Below are 14,465 nucleotides of genomic sequence, written 5' to 3' on the forward strand. Positions count from 1 at the left end.
TAATCATACACATGGGTTGAACTTGTGTCTTTTTTCAACTTCACCTATTAAGTAACTATGTAACATATTAATGCCCCTCTATTGCATTGCAAAAAAAGCTAACCGCTGAAAGCTCATCGAATGCTATAGTCAATAAATCTTTTATGAGATTATAATATGAGTTTAATGAATGTAATTGAAAGTAAAATATCTACAGTATTTAACAGCACGCATTTTAGAATTATTTGAACTGTAATCTCGTACTGCAGCATAGAGTGTAAATACATCTATTTCAAGACTTGACAAAGTCACAGCCGGGTCGAAATGTTTACAGTTTGCTAGGCAGATTAGGCAGGATGGATTGTTTTTAACAACAGCAACTCTGACTCCAGGATGCCTACTGTGTTTAATTCAGCTAAGTGCAAAGCCTGCATGTTTCTGTTTTAGAGCAGTGTTATGCATTATGTTTATTAAATTCTACACATATGAGAACTCAAAGTTTGTGCTTTATGCAGAGTGTATATATATATATATATATATATATATAAAAACACTAAACACTTGTCAGCAGTAACTTTGATTACTAGATTCCTGTAGCACTTTTTCAGCTGAGCAAAATATCTATATGCTTTTTTTTGCAACAGTAAAATTTATCATGCAAGCTCAATTGTGTACATATGGGAACAGATTTGCTGTGCCTTGTGGATTTTTTTGACTTTTTTTTTTTGCACACTATTGACAATTATTTTTAACTGACAATGCAATATTCCCTTTCATATTCCAACTTGAATATAAAAGGGAATATTGCACAGTCAGATCATTTGTATGGCCATGAAATGAGTTTATGATGCTTTAAAGTGGTTGTAAACCCTTACAACACACTTTGACCTACAGGTAAGCCTAGATTAAGGCTTACCTATAGGTCCAAGAAATATCTCCTAAACCTACACGGTTTAGGAGATATTTGCCGAAAGACAGGCACCGCTGTCTACGGCGCATGCGCCGTAGACAGCGGCGCGCAGGCGCACTGGGCGCGCCACGGTCTACGCCGATATGCTGCGAGTGGCGGCTCCCGTGCGCATGCGCGGGAGTGACGTCATCGCGGCTTCGGCGCATGACAGCGGCGGAGCGGCGAGTCCCACCGCAAGATGGACGCTCGGAACTACAGGGAACAGCGGTGACACATAATGGACTACTATGCAATGCGTAGTAGTTCATTATGCTTTACCTTTGCAGGGAATGAAAGAGGAAGTAAACTCATCAGGGTTTACTTCCTCTTTAAAGTGTTACTGAACCCAGGACTCTACATTCATATCTGGTCAGAACATGGAAATGCAAATATTTTAGTAAATATAAACTGCTAAATACCTTTTCTCCTCAGCAGTATATTGCAGTCTTGTGACTTCTGTCAGTGCCTGGTTAAATCTTGTAGGAAGAGTTTTCATACTGCACTGCCTGTTCTATCAGGATCCAGGATCCCTGACCCTCTGTCTGGACAGTGCTGATTAGTCCTGTGCTGATCACATGCACTCTCTAGCAATACACACTAAACTGAGCATGTCCAGCCTGACTCCAGTAACTCTGTCTTATCCGGACATCTTTTGGAGTCAGTAGAAGAAGGGGAGGATCAGAGAAAACAGGATCAAACAGCCTTTTTACATAATACAGGGAATTAACCACTTAGGTTCCATAGTGAGTATAACAAGCATCCTTTATTGCATATACAGACTGATTTTACTGTTGTGAGTTTAGTAACATTTTAAGTTTACCTTTAAGGGGGCAATTCTCCCTAGGTGGTGTTTCCTGCTTATTTCCTCATGAAAAAACACAGCTAACTGCATTGACACACACAAAACAATATGTTTCTGCGTGTCATGTTCAGACCAAATTGCAGTGTTTCAATTGTGTCCCAGAGCAGTGTGATATTACACACTCTGCATGATACTACGTTCTGCATGGTCCTGCATGTCACTGCACAGCAAATGCAGCACCCCGCGCTGCTGTGCAGTGACATGTATGAAGTGTCTGTGCGTAGACTTCATATAAAAAAAGGAACAGTGTAATGCAATAAAACATGCATCACACCGCCCCCTGATGCATGGCTCCACAGCCCAAAAGTGTCCGCAAACCCAAAAGGTATTTTCTAATTAGAGGCTCTCACACAAAATTTCCTGTTTGTGTGCCGATAGCTTTAGAATCTTTATGAATAGAATTTACATGGTGCTCCTGCCAGTTGCCTGCACTTTCCTATTCCTAGTGGCAACACGGTTCCGCAGGCTGATGTGGCCCTTCACTATTGCCACCCATGTGTGCGTGTTCTGGCTGTTTCTACTGAAAAGCCCTGATTGTGCAGAACATACTCTGTTCTCATCTCCCATAAACTCATGTCACAGGCAGGAGTGTCTAGCAGGGTAGCTCCATCTTGGTGGTTGACAGTCTTTTCCTGTGAGCCTTGCTGTTCTAATGAGGTAGAACAGAAGGTGGTTTTACTTTAGAGCAGGTGGCCTCAAACGAATAAGCAATCAATCCCAGGATAAAAATTATGAATACTATGTAAGTAAAGGTTTTTTTATGGTCAGAGTTCACTTGATAACATGTACTCTGCTCTGCAATGGCAAAGGCAGAGTACTGGAAGAAAGAGTAACAACATAACAAGGATCTACCCTCAGGCCAAGTCCATGCAGTTGGGAGCAGAAGAAAATTGATCACATGAACTGGCTTGCAATCCTATTGATGACTCATTGAGTCATTGCTTAAAGAAGGAACCAATTAGCTGTTCTGAAACGTGTCACATGTTGATGACATCACCGGTTTGCTGGCCAGGCTGGTTGTTGGTCCCTTCCCATTGATGTCACTTCTTGGATTCGGCTTCCATGATGTATCAGACAGCCTAGCTGTCTTCCCAGTATCCAGTCCAGGAGAGTTGTGGCTTCCCTCTACCACTTCAGAATATGCTACCATAGAATTACACCTCCCGATATCCCAGAATCTCCTTGTGATTACCAGAATGTCGAACCACCTGCCATATTACTAATATGATGGGCTCCTACCCATCCACCCTTTTGTAAATGTTTTTAACCCTTTTGGGAAATATAAATTTATACTTATGCACGTAGAGCCGCCTTTTTTTCTTTTCCTATTACACCATTAATGCTCAGCCCTTAGTGTTCTATCATCCCCTCCTCCAGTGCCCCCCCCCAGTATCTTGCCCCACCCCCGCCTCCCACTCTAGTACCCTGTCATGTCCCCCCCTCCAATGTTCTATCATCCCCTCCAGCATTATGCCCCCCTCAACTCCAGTGTCCTACCCCCTACATTGTTGTGTTTCCCTAATTTCCACACCAGTGTTCTATCACTCCCTCCAATATCACCCTATCCCCCTCCAGTGTTGTGTCCTGCCCCCCCCCCCCCACACACACACACTCCAGTGACTTTCTCTTTTCCCCTCTCCCCTCCAGTGTCCTATTATGTGTCCCCACTTCTCCCCGTTCTTTTGGTTAGTTAGGGGGACTGCAGTGCACTCACCTCACTGCGGCCTCAGATCTCCTCATCCCTCTCCCAGAAGTGAGACGTTTCTCTGGGATCAGCTCAGTATCCTGGGAGTTGGCTCTAGAAGCCAGTATCCAGTGGCTGTGTGTGGATCGTGTGTTCCTAGGACAGAACAGAGAGAAGGAGGAGGAGAAGGGACAGGAAGTACCGACAGCTATCTTTCTTCCTGGCAGGTGTGCAGATAATACATCTGTTTGCGGCTCCACACTTGTCCTCAGCTTATTTTTACTTGCTAAATGTGTGCAGGCGAGTGGAAATTTTGAGGGCTGTGTGAAATGTTTTCAGTGAATAAACTCTCTTCCCCCCTGAGGAAGAAAGACATTTTGAAATGCGCTGGGAACAAAAAGCTCTACACAACATCATGACTGTATATTTTATTGTGTCAACAATTTTAAAATATTTGTTAATAAATATGATTCTTTATTCATGTATATTGCGAACATATTGAAAGTCCCATCCAGATATACTGTATCTGTTGTTCTATGTAAGGTGTTGCCATTCACCTTTTATGGATGGGAACACTCTTGAATAAGATTTGTATTTCTTAACACATATTTTCATTTGACTGGCTGGTTTATGAACATCCCAAAAGGGCAGTATACATACCAAACTGACCGATTATAATCAGAAATCCAAACTATTGACCTCCCAGTTTTCAGACAAGGGGTACCAGGAGGAGTTCCTTGCTATTGCTGGTTGGTTGTTTATTGGTTGGACTAAATTGATTTTTTTTTTCAACCTAACTATGTAACTATATGGCAAGGGAGGTGGAAAGCGTACCTAGAGAGGAGATCCTGAAAGATAAAAGCACCCAAAAAATCAAGACAGACTATTTGATCTGGCATCTATTTTTAAATTTAGATCACAGCTCACATCGTGAAGAAGATTATTTCCAAACATTGGGACATCCTAAAAGGAGACCACATTTTGGGCCCCAAGTTACCTTCAAGCCCAAGATCTACAGTATCTCACAAAAGTGAGTACACCCTCACATTTATGTAAATATTTTATTAGATCTTTTCACGTGACAACACTGAAGAAATTGCACTTTGCTACGATGTAAAGTAGTGAGTGTACAGCTTGTATAACAGTGTAAATTTGCTGCCCCCTAAAAATAACTCAACACAGCCATTAATGTCTAAACCGCTGGCAACAAAAGTGAGTCCACTCCTAAGTGAAAATGTCCAAATTGGGCCCAATTAGCTATTTTTCCTCCCTGGTGTCATGTGACTCATTAGTGTTACAAGGTCTTAGGTGTAAATGGGGGAGCAGGTGTGTTAAAATTGGTGTTATTATTCTCTCATACTGGTCACTGGAAGTTCAACATGGCACCTCATGGCAAATAACTCTGAGGATCTGAAAAAATGTATTGTTGCTGTACATAAAGATGGCCTAGGCTATGGTAAGATTGCCAAGACCCTGAACCCAAGCTACAGCACACTGGCCAAGACCATACAGCGGTTTACCAGGACAGGTTCCACTCATGGTCGACCAAAGAAGTTGAGTGAAGGTGCTCAGCGTCATATCCAGCGGTTGTCTTTGGGAAATAGACGTATGAGTGCTGCCAGCATTGCTGCAGAGGTTGAAGGGGTGGGGGTCAGCCTGTCAGTGCTCAGACCATATGCCGCACATTGCATCAAATTGCTCTGCATGGCTGTTGTCCCAGAAGGAAGCCTCTGATGCACAATAAGGCCTGAAAACAGTTTGCTGAAAACAAGCAGATTAAGAACATGGATTACTGGAACCATGTCCTGTGGTCTGATGAGACCAAGATAAACTTATTTGGTTTAGATGATGTCAAGCATGTTTGATGGCCACCAGGTGAGGAATAGAAAGACAAGTGTGTCAATAGTGAGCTAAAGACCATGAAAGAAGTTGATAAATATAAGTAAGCAGTCGCCGCAATATTTTTTGTCATTTAAGGTGGGATCAACATTGACCTTATATTTATTTCTCTACTATAGTTTCTCTAACTATTTAGAACTGTGTCCATTACTTTATTATCTAACTAACCTCTTTCATGGTCTTTACCTAACTATTGACCATACGTAGTGCTACTATGTTAGGTTTCACCACTACATATTTAATATCCGGTCCTATTCCTCATACTTGCCATATAATAAATATTTAGTTTTTTCACATTAATTCATATTTCATCTTATTAATTATATTTAGACTTTTGTCTGCTGTACTCCATATTTCGGAGGCACTTTTTATTACTTTATAGTATCAACCTTGACTATTACGTTTTTTTATCTTATATACAGTTAATATAAATCATCTCAAACATCCCCCATATATCCTCTTCTGTTCCCTTATAATTCCATTGATCTTTTTTATACGTGGTCATAGGCTGTAATTTTAACAAACTTGACCGACACTTGTTTTCTATTCCTTTGGTTTTTTCTCTTTTATTCTTTTCCAGTTTTATTTTGTCTATCTTGTTCCTACTGGATATAATTCATCTTTTATCCAAGTCGCCCTTCACCCCATGCTCTGCATTTGCTTGCATTTAAATAAGTAGTCTGTTTGGCACTGTTTTCTGAATTTGGTACCAAACTTATTTATTTATTTCTTCATAAACTTATATAGGCTATATATATATATATATATATATATATATATATTTTTTTTTTTTTTTTTTTTTGTTGGGCTTCTTAGCCTGGTTCTTTTGTGTCTGTGGCTGTGCAGGGCTCATTTCCCCCTTTTGGTTGGTTGGTCGCTTCTTGGTGGTGCTTCTCTCCAGGAGATTTGAAGTGGTATGTTTCCCCTCTTCTGGGGAGAGCATTGGCAACAGTTGTAAATTCTATTTTGCATGCAATGCTACATAACTTTTTTGATTTATTATACTTATTTTGTCCTTTTTGTATTTCTGTACAGTTAAAGGCACTTTGTGATTAATTATACCCTGATGAAGCTATTAGGCAAAACATGTTGGGCTAATATATGAATATGAATTTCCTGTTTCAATTGAACACCCGCTATATGACCACTTTCATCATGAATTATTGAATACCTTTGAACAAATGGCCCTGTTTGGTTTTTAACTGTAATCTTATTAACCCCTTTCAGACCGGACCATTTTGCTGGCTTAAGAGCAGACCACTTTTTGCGATTCGGCACTGCGTCGCTTTAACTGACAATTGCGAGGTCGTGCGACATGGCTCCCAAACAAAATTGACGTCCTTTTTTCCCACAAATAGAGATTTCTTTTGGTGGTATTTGATCACCCCTGCGGTTTTTATTTTTTGCGCTATAAACAAAAAAGAGCAACAATTTTGAAAAAAAACGCATTATTTTTTACTTTTTGCAATAATAAATATCCCCCAAAAATATATAAAAAAATGTTTTTTACTCAGTTTAGGCCGATACGTATTCTTCTACATATTTTTGGTAAAAAAAATTGCAATAAGCGATTATTGATTGGTTTGTACAAAATGTATAGCGTTTACAAAATAGGGGATAGTTTTATGGCATTTTTATAAATTTTTTTTTTTTTTTTTTACTAGTAATGGCAGTGATCAGTGATTTCTATTGTGACTATGACATTATGGCGGACACATCGGAAATTTTTGACACATTTTTGGGACCATTGTCATTTATACAGCAATCAGTGCTATACAAATACACTGATTCCTGTGTAAATGACACTGGCAGTGAAGGGGTTAAGTGTGTCCTAGGGGTGTGTTACTAACTGTGGGGGGCGTGGCTGTTTGTTAGTGAACACTGATCTCTGCTCCAATCACGGGGAGTAGGGATCAGTGTCACTTGTTGCTAGGCAGAACTGGGAGATGCCGTTTACTTCCACATCTCCCCATTCAGCCTCCCCGTGAGACGATCGCAGGTATCCCCACGGCGATCGAGTCTGCGGGGCCTGCAACCGGACTCGCGGGGGTCCCAACCATCATGTGCGTACGATGGTACGGCGGCAATTTCAAATGGACATATCTGTACGCCAATTTGCCTGCCCGTGCCATTCTGCCTACGTACATCCTCGTGCGCCAGTCAGGAAGTGGTTAAACCTATATTTTTTTGTATATTGGTTTCCATTTTTATCTGTAAGCACCGTGATAATCCCTTCCTCCTTCCTCAATTGAAATACTTGACTATTTGGGATGAGGTGCTAACTGCTTGGGTATTTTTCCTTTAGTTGGACATTTATAAAATAAATCATTTTAGAAGTCCAGTTGGGTCTTATATTCATATGGCTTAGTATCACATTTTTTGCTTTTAGTTTTTTTAGTGGTTAGCATGCAACATGGCAAATGTAAAGATATAGAACCTTATAAATGTGTGTCTTTAGCAATGTGCCTAGTTAAAGCTTTAGACCCCTTTCACACCAGGGCGTTTTGCAGGCGCTATAGTGTTAGAAATAGCGCCTGCAATCCGCCCTAAAAAATCTGCACCATTGTCTTTAGTGTGAAAGCCCAAGGGCTTTCACACTACAGTGGTGCGCTGGCAGGACGTCAGGGAAAAGTCCTGCCAGCAGCTTCTTTGGAGCGGTGATGGAGCGTTGTGTTTACCACTCCTCCACCACTGCTCCCCATTGAAATCAATGGGGCAGCGCTGTAATAGCGCGGGCAAAAAGCAGCTATTGTGGCATATTGCTGGCTGTTTTAACCCTTTTTCGCCCGCAAGCAGGGGATAAAAGCGCCCCGCTAGTGGCCGAAATGTGCCGCAAATCCGGCGGTAAAACGCTGCTAAAAATAGCGGTGTTTTATCATCGACGCTATGGGCGGTGTGGTGTAAAAGGGATCTAATTTATAAAAAATAGCAGATATGACCAACAAACATTCACTTCCCTCTTTCTCTGAGTGTATATTTTACTACATATACCATTGCTCTATGCCAGGAGTCTCAAACTGGCGGCCCTCCAGCTGTTGCAAAACTACAAGTCCCATCATGCATCTGCCTGTGGGAGTCATGCTTGTAACTGTCAGTCTTGCAATGCCTCATGAGACTGCAACAGCGGGAGGGCTCCAGTTTGAGACCCTTGCTATAAGCTGGTACCTATAAACGCTCCCTAGATGCACCCTCAAGCTCTTTGTAAAGTGCATCCAGTGATCAAGCTAGTGTCAATGGGTATTGCTGAGGCTTATATTTGCCACTCATCAGTAGCGGCCAAGTAATGTAATGAGGTAACAAAGGTGGAAATAACTATCAAAGTGAATATTTCGAGTATTTTTTTTAGGAACCTTAAACTGGAAAAATTATATAGGCTGGCAGGTCTGTCCTATGGGCAGGATGCACTCAACCTTATGCAAACATTGACTATCAAGCCAGTATTTGCATAAAATCTTTCAAGGCCCCCCAGCAATGTTATCAAGAGTTATTGTGATAAATAAGATATCATCTGGCGCATTATGATTTAGGCCTCATGCACACAGGGCATTAGAAAAAGTGAGTTACAAAGCCACTACCAACGCCAGGAAAAAGTGGCTGTAAAAATTACCCTTATCCGAGCACGCAGCACGGCAGGTCAGGAAAGGGGGGGTGAGCGAGTGCCCCCCTGGACTATACCAGGCCAGATCCGACTTATGGTGTGACTTCTATTCAAATCAATGGGCTCTCATAGGGGACCATTATATTTGACATGTCAAAACAAAACGCTTTACGTGGCTTAATCCAGCATTATGCCACGTTTTGCAGCTTTTACCAACGTCAGATGTTTTTACAGCTCTAACACCGGTCCTCAGAATGCACTGGCCCTATTTTATTTTATGGCTTGAAAACGCCTATGCCACTTACAGCCTGTGTGCATGGACACATAGAATAACATAATAGAGGCGTTTTTAAGCTGCAAAAAAAAAATCGGACTCTGCTAAAAGCAGCTGTAAAAACGTCCTGTGTGCACGAGGCCTTACTGTCTACCAATAATTTCTGTTGGTAATTTTTTACCAAGTGGAACATTTTAAAAGTCCATTTGGGACACATATTAATTTTAGGCATGGTTCAGTATCACATTTTTAGTTTTATGTAGTAGTAATCATACAACATGCTAAAGGCACAAGGCCCTATAAAGGTGTCTTCTCATATATGTACCTAGGTCAAGCTATATTTATCAAGAAACGGCAGATATGACTGTGACACCTAAATGAGGAGGGTGCAGATCAGCTGGGAGTAAATAATAGAGGGGTTTTTAAACTGGGAGATGGGGGGGAGGGCCCAGAGGTAGAGATAGTCAGCGTGGAACATATTCCAGAGAGTAGTATTGGGGGCATTAGTGGTAGGTTGACTAAAGCACATAAACCCAAGGTAAGTATAGTAACAAGTCCTAGTTGCAATCTCGGAACACCCAATAAGAGGATAGTATGCAACCGGTGTAAACTACGTGGCATGTTCAACAATGCCAGGAGCCTGGGGGACAAGATGGGTGAACTAGAGATACTGTTGTACAAGGAGGATTTGGATTTTGTGGGGATTTAAGAGAACTGGTTCAACAGCTCTCATGATTGGTTGGCAACCATTCAAGGGTATACCCTTTATCACAGACATAGAGAGGGTAAAAAAGGGGAGGGGTATTCTTATATATCAAGAATAATGTACACATGAATGTGAGAGATGACCTCACTAAGGGATGTAGGGAGGAGGTGGAATCCTTATGGGTAGAGCTCCAAAGGGATGGAGCTAAGGGGAAAATATTACTGGGAGTATGCTATAGGCCCCCTAACCTCAGGAAGGAGGGGGAAACAGATCTCCTATCACAAGTTGGATTAGCAGTAAGGATGGGAAGTGTTGTCATAATGGGGGATTTTAATTATCCAGACATAGACTGGGCAGAGGGAACCACGCATTTTTCTAAGGTTTGTCAGTTCCTAAATGTCTTGCAGGACAATTTCATGGTTCAGATGGTAGACGCACCAGCTAGAAATAAAGCGTTACTGGATCTACTGATTACCAACAATACAGACCTGATCACAGATGTGGAAATATGGGGCAATTTAGGAAATAGCAATCACAGGTCAATTGGCCCCAGTATAAATCACACAAATAGGAAACATAAGGGGAATACAAAGACACTGAATTTTTCAAAAGAGCCAACTTCCCTAAATTACGAACCTTGTTAGAAGGTGTGAATTGGGATAAAATCTTAGGCACAAAGAACACGGAGGATTGATGGGTTTGCTTTAAGAGCACATTAAATAAGGGCATTAGCCATTGGGTAATACATTTAAAAGAGTAAACAAAAGTCATGGATGGCTTAACTTCAATGTAAAAATGCATATAAAAGCAAAGGAGAAGGCCTTCAAAAAATACAAGGTTGAGGGATCATCATCAGCATTCAAACTTTATAAAGAATGCAACAAGAAATGTAAGGGTGCAATTAGCTTGGGCTAAGATAGAACATGAAAAACACATGGCAGAGGAGAGCAAAAAAAATCTTTATGTACGTAAACAGCAAAAAAGGGAGTACAGACTATATTGGCCCCATAAAGAATGAGGAAGGACATCTGGTTACAAAGAATGGGGAGATGGCGAAAGTATTGAATTTATTCTCCTCCTCGGTCTACCCTCGGAGGGAATCGGGGGGCTTCAGTAACCAAAACTGCAGTGTATGACACATCACAGGAAGCACCTCCATGTTTAACAGAGGACAGAATTAAAATTAGACTTGGAAACTTAACATTAATAAATCACCGGGGCCAGATGGCTTGCATCCGAGGGTACTTAGGGAACTCAAGTCAAGTAATTGCCAGACCATTGTTCCTAATTTTTACTGACAGTCTACTGACTGGAATGGTACCAGGTGATTAGGGAAAAGCCAATATAGCAAAAGTATTTAAAAAGTGCCCAAAATACATCCCTGGGAATTACAGACCAGTTAGCCTAACATCAATAGTATGCAAGCCCTTGGAGGGGATGATAAGGGACTATATACAAGATTTTAGTAACAAGAATGGTTTTATTAGCAGTAATCAGCATGGATTTATAAAGAATCATTCTTGCCAAACCAATCTATTAACCTTCTATGAGAAGGTGAGTTGCCATCTAGATAAGGAAGGTCCATAGATGTGGTGTATCTGGATTTTGCAAAAGCATTTGACATAGTTCCTCATAAACGTTTACTGTACAAAATAAGGTCCGTTGGCATGGATCATAGGGTGAGTACATGGATTGAAAACTGGCTACAAGGGCGAAGTTCAGAGGGTGCTGATAAATGAGGAGTACTCGGAATGGTCAGAGTTGGGTAGTGGGGTCCCCCAGGGTTCTGTGCTGAGACTAATCCTTTTTATTTTGTTCATAAACAACCTGGAGGATGGGTTAAACAGTTCAATCTCTGTATTTGCGGACGATAGTAAGCTAAGCGGGGGCAATAACTTCTCCGCAGTATGTGGAAACCTTGCAAAAAAAGATCTGAACAAATTAATGGGATGGGAAACATTTTTAATGTAGAAAAATGTAAAATAATGCATTTGGGTGGCAAAAATATGAATGCAATCTATACACTGGGGGGAGAACCTCTGGGGGAATCTAGGATGGAAAAGGACCTGGGGGTCCTAGTAGAGGATAATCTCAGCAATGGCATGCAATACCAAGCTGCTGCTAACAAAGCAAACAGAATATTGGCATGTATTAAAAAGGGGATCAACTCCAGAGATAAAACGATAATTCTCCCGCTTTACAAGACTCTGAACTGTTCGCACCTAGAGTATGCTGTCCAGTTCTGGGTACCAGTCCTCAGGAAGGATGTACTTGAAATGGAACGAGTACAAAGAAGGGCAAATAAGCTAATTAAGGGTCTGGAGGATATTAGTTATGAGGAACCTGTTCTCTCTGGAGAAGAGATGCTTGAGAGGGGATATGATTTCAATTTATAAATACCATACTGGTGACCCCACATTGCTGAGATTATCCTCTACTAGGACCCCCAGGTCCTTTTCCATCCTAGACCCCACAATAGGGATAAAACTTTTTCACGGAAGGGAGTTTAACAAGACAAGTGGCCACTCATTAAATATAGAAGAAAAGAGGTTTAACCTTAAACCACATAGAGGGTTCTTTACTGTAAGAGCGGCAAGGATGTGGAATTCCCTTCCACATGCGGTGGTCTCAGCGTGGAGCATCGATAGTTTCAAAAAACTATTAGATAAGCACCTGAACGACCACAACATATAGGGATATACAATGTAATACTGACATATAATCACACACATAGGTTGGACTTGATGGACTTGTGTCTTTTTTTTCAACCTTACCTACTATGTAACTATATAAAAAATGGACACCTTAGGAGCCAGAGCTGGGCCACACAGACTGAGATGCACTTGTAATGTTCATAGCTATATAAGCCCTACTGCTAAAATTCAGAAAGACTACAGAGCTTTAACTATCATATCAGTCTAACTTTACATTCTGATCTTTTGTGCTCTTTTCATAAATAGATCAGAAAAAGAAGGCCCACGCCAGCCTCACTGGTTATAATGAATGAACAGCCACCACCAGGTAAGTAAAGGATGAGTTCCTGGTTTTAATGCAACACAGTTATATTATAAGCAGGAGGTTCAATGTTGCTTCTAAACATGATTTTGTCTTTTGCTTGATATTTCATGCGAGTGGAATGATACTGTATTTTGGTGCACTAATGGATCAAACCAGTAAAATGGGCCATAACATGTAATGTTTATTATACTTACTATGTCAGAATGTGTATGATAGTTTGTTGTTCCTTTCCATACAATACCTATGTTTTTTTTGTCAATTTCTTTATTTTGCAATGTATAATGTATTAATCAGGAGAAGGTGAGGTATAATAAAGAAATAATAGAACTTAAGTAAGGCAAGGTAAGAAAAGAAGAATTTAAAAAAGGATAAATAAAACTTAAAAAAAACAAAACAGTACGATAGCCAACACTAAACTGTAATTTGGAACATGAATAATCACTATGATAATTATCCTGAATTCTAGGTACAAAATTACACAGTGCCTAAAAACTCAGGTAAAAAAAACATTTTAACAAGTCTACTCATGAAATACTGTAGCGCTAATTTATATGTCTTTTGTGTTACAGTAGGTAACAGATTATCACTGTAGTTATGGTAGATAACATGTTTCTAGTTGCTTACTTTCAGTTACTGCAATTGCAAATTTTTTGCTCTTAATACAGATTTTTGAATATTTGTATATATATATATATATATATATATATATATATATATATATATATATATACACATACAGTGGATATAACAAGTTTACACACCCCTGTTAAAATTAGGTTTCTGTGATGTAAACAAAATGATAAGATACATTTTTCAGCATTTTTTACACCTTTAGGGCCGGTTCACACTGCGGGCGATGCGAGGCGTCGCGACTTGCCTCGCCGCGATCTGACAAGTCGCCCCCGTTCTGTACAATGGAACCGTTCTGAGACTCAGAAAAAAGGTTCCTGTACTACTTTTGGGCGACCTCGGGGCGACTTGCATTGACTTCTATACAGAAGTCATTTGCAAGTCGCCGCTGAGGTCGCGGCAGGTCGCGGCGAGGCAAGTCGGTGTCGCCTCGCATCGCCCGCAGTGTGAACCGGCCCTTAATGTGACCTAAAAACTGTACAACTTAATTGAAAAACATACTGAAATCTAGGGGGAAGAAGCAAAAATAAAAATAAATAATGTGGTTGCATTGGTGTGCACACCCTCTTATAACTGGGGATGTAGATGTGTTCAGAATTAAGCAATCACATTCAAGCTAATGTTAAATAGGAGTCGGTACACACCTGACATCATTTAAAGTGCCTCTGATTAACTCTAAATAAAGTTCAGCTGTTCTAGAAGGTGTAGGGATACCCCCGAAGAAGCTGCTTTATGCCCCATACACACGATGAGATTATCGGACAAATGATCATCCGTTTTTTATTGCATGCTAATCTCAAATCGAATCTGATGAGTTTACTAAAGTCACGAAAATTCCCGCATGACAGAAAAAAAATTCGGAAGTG

The 14,465-nt window shown here is 40.6% G+C and overlaps 1 protein-coding gene across 2 annotated transcripts in view; it reads left to right on the plus strand.

The window, feature by feature from the left end:
- PPP1R1C (protein phosphatase 1 regulatory inhibitor subunit 1C) overlaps positions 1 to 14,465 on the plus strand; it is a 148,258-nt gene that overhangs the window by 32,590 nt on the left and 101,203 nt on the right. For both annotated transcript variants that reach the window (XM_077448127.1, XM_077448126.1), the window contains exon 2: positions 12,912 to 12,972. In XM_077448127.1, coding sequence (XP_077304253.1) covers positions 12,912 to 12,972 — 61 coding nt within the window. The remainder of the gene's footprint in view (positions 1 to 12,911; positions 12,973 to 14,465) is intronic.

Source organism: Lithobates pipiens, unplaced genomic scaffold (genome assembly GCF_037356315.1).
Source record: "Lithobates pipiens isolate NorthernLeopardFrog02 unplaced genomic scaffold, aLitPip1_a1.2 Scaffold_22, whole genome shotgun sequence".
Lineage (NCBI taxonomy): Eukaryota > Metazoa > Chordata > Amphibia > Anura > Ranidae > Lithobates > Lithobates pipiens.